General features: G+C 39.9%; 1 protein-coding gene and 1 long non-coding RNA gene across 2 annotated transcripts; both read left to right on the plus strand.

The window, feature by feature from the left end:
- The first annotated feature begins 2,471 nt into the window (after positions 1-2,471).
- Positions 2,472-5,091, plus strand: LOC144827560 (uncharacterized). Its single transcript, XR_013610247.1, has 3 exons — positions 2,472-2,572; positions 3,692-3,799; positions 4,984-5,091. It is a non-coding gene; the product is annotated as an uncharacterized LOC144827560 (long non-coding RNA).
- Positions 5,092-7,269: 2,178 nt separating this feature from the next.
- LOC144828168 (uncharacterized) lies at positions 7,270-12,343 on the plus strand. Its single transcript, XM_078686267.1, has 5 exons — positions 7,270-7,418; positions 8,603-8,710; positions 9,703-9,810; positions 10,803-10,910; positions 11,516-12,343. The coding sequence occupies exons 1-5, from the start codon at positions 7,270-7,272 to the stop codon at positions 11,610-11,612; spliced, it is 570 nt and encodes a 189-aa protein (XP_078542393.1). The 3' UTR covers positions 11,613-12,343.
- The last annotated feature ends 222 nt before the right edge of the window (positions 12,344-12,565 follow it).

The following is a 12,565-nucleotide window of genomic DNA, read 5'->3' on the forward strand; positions in this document are numbered from 1 at the left end:
AGTGTAGGGGTGCCAATGAGTATTCTGATTTCACATAAAATGAGACATTGTTGAATAATGTATACATTCAAAAGACATTTTTTTTATATCACACTGAAAAAGAATCATTTAGTAATTTGTCACACTTTAAAAATTTTGAAATAATCAAATTACATGAAACATGTGGAAAACATTTGAAACAGTCTCCAATTTCTATTTTAGAATCCAACTTGAAGATCCAAACCAGAGAAACCAATCACCAAAAATCCAAAACAAACATAAATTAGAAGACCAGAAAGAACAGCAAGAAGCAAACACCAAAAACCAAAGGTAATTTCTCATAAAAATGAATTCTAAACCACAAAATTAATACCAAAATATAGATATGAAAGTGCATCAGTCGGGTAAGTGCTGGATAGTGTAGGGGTGCCACTTACTATTCTAACTCCATGAAAGTGCATCAGTAGGGTAAGTGCTGGATAGTGTAGGGGTGCCACTTAGTATGCAAACTCCATGAAAGTGCATCTGTAGGGTAAGTGCTGGATAGTGTAGGGGTGCCACTTACTATTCCAACTCCAGGAAAGTGCATCAGTAGTGTAAGTGCTGGATAGTGTAGGGGTGCCACTTACTATTCCAACTCCAGGAAAGTGCATCAGTAGGGTAAGTGCTGGATAGTGTAGGGGTGCCACTTACTATTCTAACCCCTGGAATGTGCATCAGTAGGGTAAGTGCTGGATAGTGTAGGGGTGCCACTTACTATTCCAACTCCTGGAAAGTGCATCAGTAGGGTAAGTGCTGGATAGTGTAGGGGTGCCACTTACTATTCTAACTCCAGGAAAGTGCATCAGTAGTGTAAGTGCTGGATAGTGTAGGGGTGCCACTTACTATTCCAACTCCAAGAAGGTGCATCTGTAGGGTAAGTGCTGGATAGTGTAGGGGTGCCACTTACTATTCCAACTCCAGGAAAGTGCATCAGTAGTGTAAGTGCTGGATAGTGTAGGGGTGCCAATGAGTATTCTGATTTCACATAAAATGAGACATTGTTGAATAATGTATACATTCAAAAGACATTTTTTTATATCACACTGAAAAAGAATCATTTAGTAATTTGTCACACTTTAAAATTTTTGAAATAATCAAATTACATGAAACATGTGGAAAACATTTGAAACAGTCTCCAATTTCTATTTTAGAATCCAACTTGAAGATCCAAACCAGAGAAACCAATCACCAAAAATCCAAAACAAACATAAATTAGAAGACCAGAAAGAACAGCAAGAAGCAAACACCAAAAACCAAAGGTAATTTCTCATAAAAATGAATTCTAAACCACAAAATTAATACCAAAATATAGATATGAAAGTGCATCAGTTGGGTAAGTGCTGGATAGTGTAGGGGTGCCACTTACTATTCTAACTCCATGAAAGTGCATCAGTAGGGTAAGTGCTGGATAGTGTAGGGGTGCCACTTAGTATGCAAACTCCATGAAAGTGCATCTGTAGGGTAAGTGCTGGATAGTGTAGGGGTGCCACTTACTATTCCAACTCCAGGAAAGTGCATCAGTAGTGTAAGTGCTGGATAGTGTAGGGGTGCCACTTACTATTCCAACTCCAGGAAAGTGCATCAGTAGGGTAAGTGCTGGATAGTGTAGGGGTGCCACTTACTATTCTAACTCCTGGAATGTGCATCAGTAGGGTAAGTGCTGGATAGTGTAGGGGTGCCACTTACTATTCCAACTCCTGGAAAGTGCATCAGTAGGGTAAGTGCTGGATAGTGTAGGGGTGCCACTTACTATTCCAACTCCAGGAAAGTGCATCAGTAGTGTAAGTGCTGGATAGTGTAGGGGTGCCACTTACTATTCCAACTCCAAGAAGGTGCATCTGTAGGGTAAGTGCTGGATAGTGTAGGGGTGCCACTTACTATTCCAACTCCAGGAAAGTGCATCAGTAGTGTAAGTGCTGGATAGTGTAGGGGTGCCACTTACTATTCCAACTCCAAGAAAGTGCATCTGTAGGGTAAGTGCTGGATAGTGTAGGGGTGCCACTTACTATTCTAACTCCATGAAAGTGCATCAGTAGGGTAAGTGCTGGATAGTGTAGGGGTACCACTTACTATTCTAACTCCAGGAAAGTGCATCAGTAGGGTAAGTGCTGGATAGTGTAGAGGTGCCACTTACTATTTCAACTCCATGAAAGTGCATCAGTAGTGTAAGTGCTGGATAGTGTAGGGGTGCCACTTACTATTCTAACTCAAGGAAAGTGCATCAGTAGGGTAAGTGCTGGATAGTGTAGGGGTGCCAATGAGTATTCTGATTTCACATAAAATGAGACATTGTTGAATAATGTATACATTCAAAAGACATTTTTTTTATATCAAACTGAAAAAGAATCATTTAGTAATTTGTCACACTTTAAAATTTTTGAAATAATCAAATTACATGAAACATGTGGAAAACATTTGAAACATTCTCCAATTTCTATTTTAGAATCCAACTTGAAGATCCAAACTAGAGAAACCAATCACCAAAAATCCAAAACAAACATAAATTAGAAGACCAGAAAGAACAGCAAGAAGCAAACACCAAAAACCAAAGGTAATTTCTCATAAAAATCAATTCTAAACCACAAAATTAATACCAAAATATAGATATGAAAGTGCATCAGTCGGGTAAGTGCTGGATAGTGTAGGGGTGCCACTTACTATTCTAACTCCATGAAAGTGCATCAGTAGGGTAAGTGCTGGATAGTGTAGGGGTGCCACTTAGTATGCAAACTCCATGAAAGTGCATCTGTAGGGTAAGTGCTGGATAGTATAGGGATGCCACTTACTATTCTAACTCCAGGAAAGTGCATCAGTAGGGTAAGTGCTGGATAGTGTAGGGGTGCCACTTACTATTCTAACTCCAGGAAAGTGCATCAGTAGGGTAAGTGCTGGATAGTGTAGGGGTGCCACTTACTATTCCAACTCCAGGAAAGTGCATCAGTAGGGTAAGTGCTGGATAGTATAGGGGTGGCACTTACTATTCTAACTCCAAGAAAGTGCATCAGTAGGGTAAGTGCTGGATAGTGTAGGGGTGCCACTTACTATTCCAACTCCAGGAAAGTGCATCGGTAGGGTAAGTGCTGGATAGTGTAGGGGTGCCACTTACTATTCTAACTCCAGGAAAGTGCATCAGTAGGGTAAGTGCTGGATAGTGTAGAGGTGCCACTTACTATTCCAACTCCAGTAAAGTGCATCAGTAGTGTAAGTGCTGGATAGTGTAGGGGTGCCACTTACTATTCTAACTCCAAGAAAGTGCATCAGTAGGGTAAGTGCTGGATAGTGTAGGGGTGCCACTTACTATTCTAACTCCAGGAAAGTGCATCAGTAGGGTAAGTGCTGGATAGTGTAGGGGTACCACTTACTATTATAACTCAAGGAAAGTGCATCAGTAGGGTAAGTGCTGGATAGTGTAGGGGTGCCACTTACTATTCCAACTCCAGGAAAGTGCATCAGTAGTGTAAGTGCTGGATAGTGTAGGGGTGCCAATGAGTATTCTGATTTCACATAAAATGAGACATTGTTGAATAATGTATACATTCAAAAGACATTTTTTTATATCACACTGAAAAAGAATCATTTAGTAATTTGTCACACTTTAAAATTTTTGAAATAATCAAATTACATGAAACATGTGGAAAACATTTGAAACAGTCTCCAATTTCTATTTTAGAATCCAACTTGAAGATCCAAACCAGAGAAACCAATCACCAAAAATCCAAAACAAACATAAATTAGAAGACCAGAAAGAACAGCAAGAAGCAAACACCAAAAACCAAAGGTAATTTCTCATAAAAATGAATTCTAAACCACAAAATTAATACCAAAATATAGATATGAAAGTGCATCAGTCGGGTAAGTGCTGGATAGTGTAGGGGTGCCACTTACTATTCTAACTCCATGAAAGTGCATCAGTAGGGTAAGTGCTGGATAGTGTAGGGGTGCCACTTAGTATGCAAACTCCATGAAAGTGCATCTGTAGGGTAAGTGCTGGATAGTGTAGGGGTGCCACTTACTATTCCAACTCCAGGAAAGTGCATCAGTAGTGTAAGTGCTGGATAGTGTAGGGGTGCCACTTACTATTCCAACTCCAGGAAAGTGCATCAGTAGGGTAAGTGCTGGATAGTGTAGGGGTGCCACTTACTATTCTAACTCCTGGAATGTGCATCAGTAGGGTAAGTGCTGGATAGTGTAGGGGTGCCACTTACTATTCCAACTCCTGGAAAGTGCATCAGTAGGGTAAGTGCTGGATAGTGTAGGGGTGCCACTTACTATTCCAACTCCAGGAAAGTGCATCAGTAGTGTAAGTGCTGGATAGTGTAGGGGTGCCACTTACTATTCCAACTCCAAGAAGGTGCATCTGTAGGGTAAGTGCTGGATAGTGTAGGGGTGCCACTTACTATTCCAACTCCAGGAAAGTGCATCAGTAGTGTAAGTGCTGGATAGTGTAGGGGTGCCACTTACTATTCCAACTCCAAGAAAGTGCATCTGTAGGGTAAGTGCTGGATAGTGTAGGGGTGCCACTTACTATTCTAACTCCATGAAAGTGCATCAGTAGGGTAAGTGCTGGATAGTGTAGGGGTACCACTTACTATTCTAACTCCAGGAAAGTGCATCAGTAGGGTAAGTGCTGGATAGTGTAGAGGTGCCACTTACTATTTCAACTCCATGAAAGTGCATCAGTAGTGTAAGTGCTGGATAGTGTAGGGGTGCCACTTACTATTCTAACTCAAGGAAAGTGCATCAGTAGGGTAAGTGCTGGATAGTGTAGGGGTGCCAATGAGTATTCTGATTTCACATAAAATGAGACATTGTTGAATAATGTATACATTCAAAAGACATTTTTTTTATATCAAACTGAAAAAGAATCATTTAGTAATTTGTCACACTTTAAAATTTTTGAAATAATCAAATTACATGAAACATGTGGAAAACATTTGAAACATTCTCCAATTTCTATTTTAGAATCCAACTTGAAGATCCAAACCAGAGAAACCAATCACCAAAAATCCAAAACAAACATAAATTAGAAGACCAGAAAGAACAGCAAGAAGCAAACACCAAAAACCAAAGGTAATTTCTCATAAAAATCAATTCTAAACCACAAAATTAATACCAAAATATAGATATGAAAGTGCATCAGTCGGGTAAGTGCTGGATAGTGTAGGGGTGCCACTTACTATTCTAACTCCATGAAAGTGCATCAGTAGGGTAAGTGCTGGATAGTGTAGGGGTGCCACTTACTATTCCAACTCCAAGAAGGTGCATCTGTAGGGTAAGTGCTGGATAGTGTAGGGGTGCCACTTACTATTCCAACTCCTGGAAAGTGCATCAGTAGGGTAAGTGCTGGATAGTGTAGGGGTGCCACTTACTATTCCAACTCCAGGAAAGTGCATCAGTAGTGTAAGTGCTGGATAGTGTAGGGGTGCCACTTACTATTCCAACTCCAAGAAGGTGCATCTGTAGGGTAAGTGCTGGATAGTGTAGGGGTGCCACTTACTATTCCAACTCCAGGAAAGTGCATCAGTAGTGTAAGTGCTGGATAGTGTAGGGGTGCCACTTACTATTCCAACTCCAAGAAAGTGCATCTGTAGGGTAAGTGCTGGATAGTGTAGGGGTGCCACTTACTATTCTAACTCCATGAAAGTGCATCAGTAGGGTAAGTGCTGGATAGTGTAGGGGTACCACTTACTATTCTAACTCCAGGAAAGTGCATCAGTAGGGTAAGTGCTGGATAGTGTAGAGGTGCCACTTACTATTTCAACTCCATGAAAGTGCATCAGTAGTGTAAGTGCTGGATAGTGTAGGGGTGCCACTTACTATTCTAACTCAAGGAAAGTGCATCAGTAGGGTAAGTGCTGGATAGTGTAGGGGTGCCAATGAGTATTCTGATTTCACATAAAATGAGACATTGTTGAATAATGTATACATTCAAAAGACATTTTTTTTATATCAAACTGAAAAAGAATCATTTAGTAATTTGTCACACTTTAAAATTTTTGAAATAATCAAATTACATGAAACATGTGGAAAACATTTGAAACATTCTCCAATTTCTATTTTAGAATCCAACTTGAAGATCCAAACTAGAGAAACCAATCACCAAAAATCCAAAACAAACATAAATTAGAAGACCAGAAAGAACAGCAAGAAGCAAACACCAAAAACCAAAGGTAATTTCTCATAAAAATCAATTCTAAACCACAAAATTAATACCAAAATATAGATATGAAAGTGCATCAGTCGGGTAAGTGCTGGATAGTGTAGGGGTGCCACTTACTATTCTAACTCCATGAAAGTGCATCAGTAGGGTAAGTGCTGGATAGTGTAGGGGTGCCACTTAGTATGCAAACTCCATGAAAGTGCATCTGTAGGGTAAGTGCTGGATAGTATAGGGATGCCACTTACTATTCTAACTCCAGGAAAGTGCATCAGTAGGGTAAGTGCTGGATAGTGTAGGGGTGCCACTTACTATTCTAACTCCAGGAAAGTGCATCAGTAGGGTAAGTGCTGGATAGTGTAGGGGTGCCACTTACTATTCCAACTCCAGGAAAGTGCATCAGTAGGGTAAGTGCTGGATAGTATAGGGGTGGCACTTACTATTCTAACTCCAAGAAAGTGCATCAGTAGGGTAAGTGCTGGATAGTGTAGGGGTGCCACTTACTATTCCAACTCCAGGAAAGTGCATCGGTAGGGTAAGTGCTGGATAGTGTAGGGGTGCCACTTACTATTCTAACTCCAGGAAAGTGCATCAGTAGGGTAAGTGCTGGATAGTGTAGAGGTGCCACTTACTATTCCAACTCCAGTAAAGTGCATCAGTAGTGTAAGTGCTGGATAGTGTAGGGGTGCCACTTACTATTCTAACTCCAAGAAAGTGCATCAGTAGGGTAAGTGCTGGATAGTGTAGGGGTGCCACTTACTATTCTAACTCCAGGAAAGTGCATCAGTAGGGTAAGTGCTGGATAGTGTAGGGGTACCACTTACTATTATAACTCAAGGAAAGTGCATCAGTAGGGTAAGTGCTGGATAGTGTAGGGGTGCCACTTACTATTCCAACTCCAGGAAAGTGCATCAGTAGTGTAAGTGCTGGATAGTGTAGGGGTGCCAATGAGTATTCTGATTTCACATAAAATGAGACATTGTTGAATAATGTATACATTCAAAAGACATTTTTTTATATCACACTGAAAAAGAATCATTTAGTAATTTGTCACACTTTAAAATTTTTGAAATAATCAAATTACATGAAACATGTGGAAAACATTTGAAACAGTCTCCAATTTCTATTTTAGAATCCAACTTGAAGATCCAAACCAGAGAAACCAATCACCAAAAATCCAAAACAAACATAAATTAGAAGACCAGAAAGAACAGCAAGAAGCAAACACCAAAAACCAAAGGTAATTTCTCATAAAAATGAATTCTAAACCACAAAATTAATACCAAAATATAGATATGAAAGTGCATCAGTCGGGTAAGTGCTGGATAGTGTAGGGGTGCCACTTACTATTCTAACTCCATGAAAGTGCATCAGTAGGGTAAGTGCTGGATAGTGTAGGGGTGCCACTTAGTATGCAAACTCCATGAAAGTGCATCTGTAGGGTAAGTGCTGGATAGTGTAGGGGTGCCACTTACTATTCCAACTCCAGGAAAGTGCATCAGTAGTGTAAGTGCTGGATAGTGTAGGGGTGCCACTTACTATTCCAACTCCAGGAAAGTGCATCAGTAGGGTAAGTGCTGGATAGTGTAGGGGTGCCACTTACTATTCTAACTCCTGGAATGTGCATCAGTAGGGTAAGTGCTGGATAGTGTAGGGGTGCCACTTACTATTCCAACTCCTGGAAAGTGCATCAGTAGGGTAAGTGCTGGATAGTGTAGGGGTGCCACTTACTATTCCAACTCCAGGAAAGTGCATCAGTAGTGTAAGTGCTGGATAGTGTAGGGGTGCCACTTACTATTCCAACTCCAAGAAGGTGCATCTGTAGGGTAAGTGCTGGATAGTGTAGGGGTGCCACTTACTATTCCAACTCCAGGAAAGTGCATCAGTAGTGTAAGTGCTGGATAGTGTAGGGGTGCCACTTACTATTCCAACTCCAAGAAAGTGCATCTGTAGGGTAAGTGCTGGATAGTGTAGGGGTGCCACTTACTATTCTAACTCCATGAAAGTGCATCAGTAGGGTAAGTGCTGGATAGTGTAGGGGTACCACTTACTATTCTAACTCCAGGAAAGTGCATCAGTAGGGTAAGTGCTGGATAGTGTAGAGGTGCCACTTACTATTTCAACTCCATGAAAGTGCATCAGTAGTGTAAGTGCTGGATAGTGTAGGGGTGCCACTTACTATTCTAACTCAAGGAAAGTGCATCAGTAGGGTAAGTGCTGGATAGTGTAGGGGTGCCAATGAGTATTCTGATTTCACATAAAATGAGACATTGTTGAATAATGTATACATTCAAAAGACATTTTTTTTATATCAAACTGAAAAAGAATCATTTAGTAATTTGTCACACTTTAAAATTTTTGAAATAATCAAATTACATGAAACATGTGGAAAACATTTGAAACATTCTCCAATTTCTATTTTAGAATCCAACTTGAAGATCCAAACCAGAGAAACCAATCACCAAAAATCCAAAACAAACATAAATTAGAAGACCAGAAAGAACAGCAAGAAGCAAACACCAAAAACCAAAGGTAATTTCTCATAAAAATCAATTCTAAACCACAAAATTAATACCAAAATATAGATATGAAAGTGCATCAGTCGGGTAAGTGCTGGATAGTGTAGGGGTGCCACTTACTATTCTAACTCCATGAAAGTGCATCAGTAGGGTAAGTGCTGGATAGTGTAGGGGTGCCACTTAGTATGCAAACTCCATGAAAGTGCATCTGTAGGGTAAGTGCTGGATAGTATAGGGATGCCACTTACTATTCTAACTCCAGGAAAGTGCATCAGTAGGGTAAGTGCTGGATAGTGTAGGGGTGCCACTTACTATTCTAACTCCAGGAAAGTGCATCAGTAGGGTAAGTGCTGGATAGTGTAGGGGTGCCACTTACTATTCCAACTCCAGGAAAGTGCATCAGTAGGGTAAGTGCTGGATAGTATAGGGGTGGCACTTACTATTCTAACTCCAAGAAAGTGCATCAGTAGGGTAAGTGCTGGATAGTGTAGGGGTGCCACTTACTATTCCAACTCCAGGAAAGTGCATCGGTAGGGTAAGTGCTGGATAGTGTAGGGGTGCCACTTACTATTCTAACTCCAGGAAAGTGCATCAGTAGGGTAAGTGCTGGATAGTGTAGAGGTGCCACTTACTATTCCAACTCCAGTAAAGTGCATCAGTAGTGTAAGTGCTGGATAGTGTAGGGGTGCCACTTACTATTCTAACTCCAGGAAAGTGCATCAGTAGGGTAAGTGCTGGATAGTGTAGGGGTACCACTTACTATTATAACTCAAGGAAAGTGCATCAGTAGGGTAAGTGCTGGATAGTGTAGGGGTGCCAATGAGTATTCTGATTTCACATAAAATGAGACATTGTTGAATAATGTATACATTCAAAAGACATTTTTTTTATATCAAACTGAAAAAGAATCATTTAGTAATTTGTCATACTTTCAAATTTTTGAAATAATCAAATTACATGAAACATGTGGAAAACATTTGAAACATTCTCCAATTTCTATTTTAGAATCCAACTTGAAGATCCAAACCAGAGAAACCAATCACCAAAAATCCAAAACAAACATAAATTAGAAGACCAGAAAGAACAGCAAGAAGCAAACACCAAAAACCAAAGGTAATTTCTCATAAAAATCAATTCTAAAGCACAAAATTAATACCAAAATATAGATATGAAAGTGCATCAGTAGTGTAAGTGCTGGATAGTGTAGGGGTGCCACTTACTATTCCAACTCCAAGAAAGTGCATCTGTAGGGTAAGTGCTGGATAGTGTAGGGGTGCCACTTACTATTCTAACTCCTGGAAAGTGCATCAGTAGGGTAAGTGCTGGATAGTGTAGGGGTGCCACTTACTATTCCAACTCCTGGAAAGTGCATCAGTAGGGTAAGTGCTGGATAGTGTAGGGGTGCCACTTACTATTCCAACTCCAGGAAAGTGCATCAGTAGTGTAAGTGCTGGATAGTGTAGGGGTGCCACTTACTATTCCAACTCCAGGAAAGTGCATCAGTAGGGTAAGTGCTGGATAGTGTAGGGGTGCCACTTACTATTCTAACTCCAGGAAAGTGCATCAGTAGGGTAAGTGCTGGATAGTGTAGGGGTGCCAGTTACTATTCTAACTCCTGGAATGTGCATCAGTAGGGTAAGTGCTGGATAGTGTAGGGGTGGCACTTACTATTCTAACTCCAGGAAAGTGCATCAGTAGGTTAAGTGCTGGCTAGTGTAGAGGTGCCACTTACTATTCCAACTCCAGGAAAGTGCATCGGTAGTGTAAGTGCTGGATAGTGTAGGGGTGCCACTTACTATTCTAACTCCAGGAAAGTGCATCAGTAGGGTTAGTTCTGGATAGTGTAGGGGTACCACTTACTATTCTAACTCAAGGAAAGTGCATCAGTAGGGTAAGTGCTGGATAGTGTAGGGGTGCCAATGAGTATTCTGATTTCACATAAAATGAGACATTGTTGAATAATGTATACATTCAAAAGAATTTTTTTTTACACCAAACTGAAAAAGAATCATTTAGTAATTTGTCATACTTTTAAATTTTTGAAATAATCAAATTACATGAAACATGTGGGAAACATTTGAAACAATCTCCAATTTCTATTTTAGAATCCAACTTGAAGATCCAAACCAGAGAAACCAATCACCAAAAATCCAAAACAAACATAAATTAGAAGACCAGGAAGAACAGCAAGAAGCAAACACCAAAAACCAAAGGTAATTTCTCATAAAAATCAATTCTAAACCACAAAATTAATACCAAAATATAGATATGAAAGTGCATCAGTCGGGTAAGTGCTGGATAGTGTAGGGGTGCCACTTACTATTCTAACTCCATGAAAGTGCATCAGTAGGGTAAGTGCTGGATAGTGTAGGGGTGCCACTTAGTATGCAAACTCCATGAAAGTGCATCTGTAGGGTAAGTGCTGGATAGTGTAAGGATGGCACTTAGTATTACTACTCCATAAAAGGGCATCAGTAGGGAAAATGCTGGATAGTGTAGGGGTGCCACTTACTATTCCAACTCCTGGAAAGTGCATCAGTAGGGTAAGTGCTGGATAGTATAGGGGTGCCACTTACTATTCCAACTCCATTAAAGTGCATCAGTAGGATAAGTGCTGGATAGTGTACGGGTGCCACTTACTATTCCAACTCCAGGAAAGTGCATCAGTAGGGTAAGTTCTGGATAGTGTAAGGGTGCCACTTACTATTCCAACTCCAGGAAAGTGCATCAGTAGGGTAAGTGCTGGATAGTATAGGGGTAAAACAAAAATATAGAAAACATATTAATTTTCTTTTCTGTTTTCATTTTTTGTCAACAGACAATGTCAAGCCAGGCCACGGCATCCTATATTAAATCCAGGAAAGGAAACAGACTTCTCCAACATTGTGGATATATATATTGTAATGAAAGGATAAGTGAACCAAGGAAACATTGGAGGTGTGTGCAATATTATTCTTCCCGTTGCAGCGGCAGAGCGGTTACTGTTGGTGACAACATAATAAAAACAACCGAACATAACCACTCTGCAATGGAGATAGAAATACGTCAAACAATTAACGAGATGAAAGATATTGCATCCACCTCCAATGAAACTCCTGGTTCAATTTTAAGAGAGGTTGCACAGCATGTCCCTGGTCATATTGCTTGTAATATGCCTATTATACCCAATTTGCGTAGAATTATCCAACGTAAAAAGCAGGCAAGTAACACACACACAGTTACTCCTCAAACTTTTGCTGACATAAATATTCCTCATGACCTTACTCTGTCTTTCTCTAATGAACCTTTCTTACTCTATGACAACCAAAACCCTCTTAAACGTATTCTAATTTTTAGTACTCCCCGCAACCTTTTTAAGTTAGAGAATACTGAAATTTGGATGATGGATGGGACGTTTAAATGTACACCCCATCCATTCACTCAAATTTACAGCATTCATGCACAAATTAACAAAAATGTAGTTCCCTTAGTGTACAGTTTACTACCAGATAAGCAATCTGCAACCTACACTGAATTTTTGACAGTGATTAAAGAGAAAACATCTGCCAAAAGTCCTCGGAAAATCATTATTGATTTGGAATTGACTATGATCAATGTGATCAACAAATTGTACGTGGATACCCAAATTCAGGGGTGTTTTTTTCATTTTTCCCAGGCATATTGGCGTAAGTTACAAAAAACATCCCTGGTTACAGATTACTGCTCAGATAGTAAACTACAATTTGAATTAAAAAAATTAACAGCACTTTGTTTTGTACCTCCTGAAAGTGTAGACGAGTACTACACTGCAATTTCTGAATCTGAATATTATGTCGAAAATGAAGAAAAATTGGCTCCCTTGTTAAATTACTTTGAGGACACATGGATT

Source organism: Lissotriton helveticus, chromosome 4_1, assembly GCF_964261635.1.
Source record: "Lissotriton helveticus chromosome 4_1, aLisHel1.1, whole genome shotgun sequence".
NCBI classification, from domain to species: Eukaryota; Metazoa; Chordata; class Amphibia; order Caudata; family Salamandridae; genus Lissotriton; species Lissotriton helveticus.

What these genes read in the sequence shown, in the direction of transcription:
- LOC144828168 (XM_078686267.1), top strand. Translation starts at nt 7,270, where the DNA reads ATGTGGAAAACATTTGAAACAGTCTCCAATTTCTATTTTAGAATCCAA. An exon ending in GCAAACACCAAAAACCAAAG is followed by an intron (nt 7,419 to 8,602) that starts GTAATTTCTCAT and finishes TTTCTATTTTAG; the next exon opens with AATCCAACTTGAAGATCCAA. An exon ending in GCAAACACCAAAAACCAAAG is followed by an intron (nt 10,911 to 11,515) that starts GTAATTTCTCAT and finishes TTTTGTCAACAG; the next exon opens with ACAATGTCAAGCCAGGCCAC.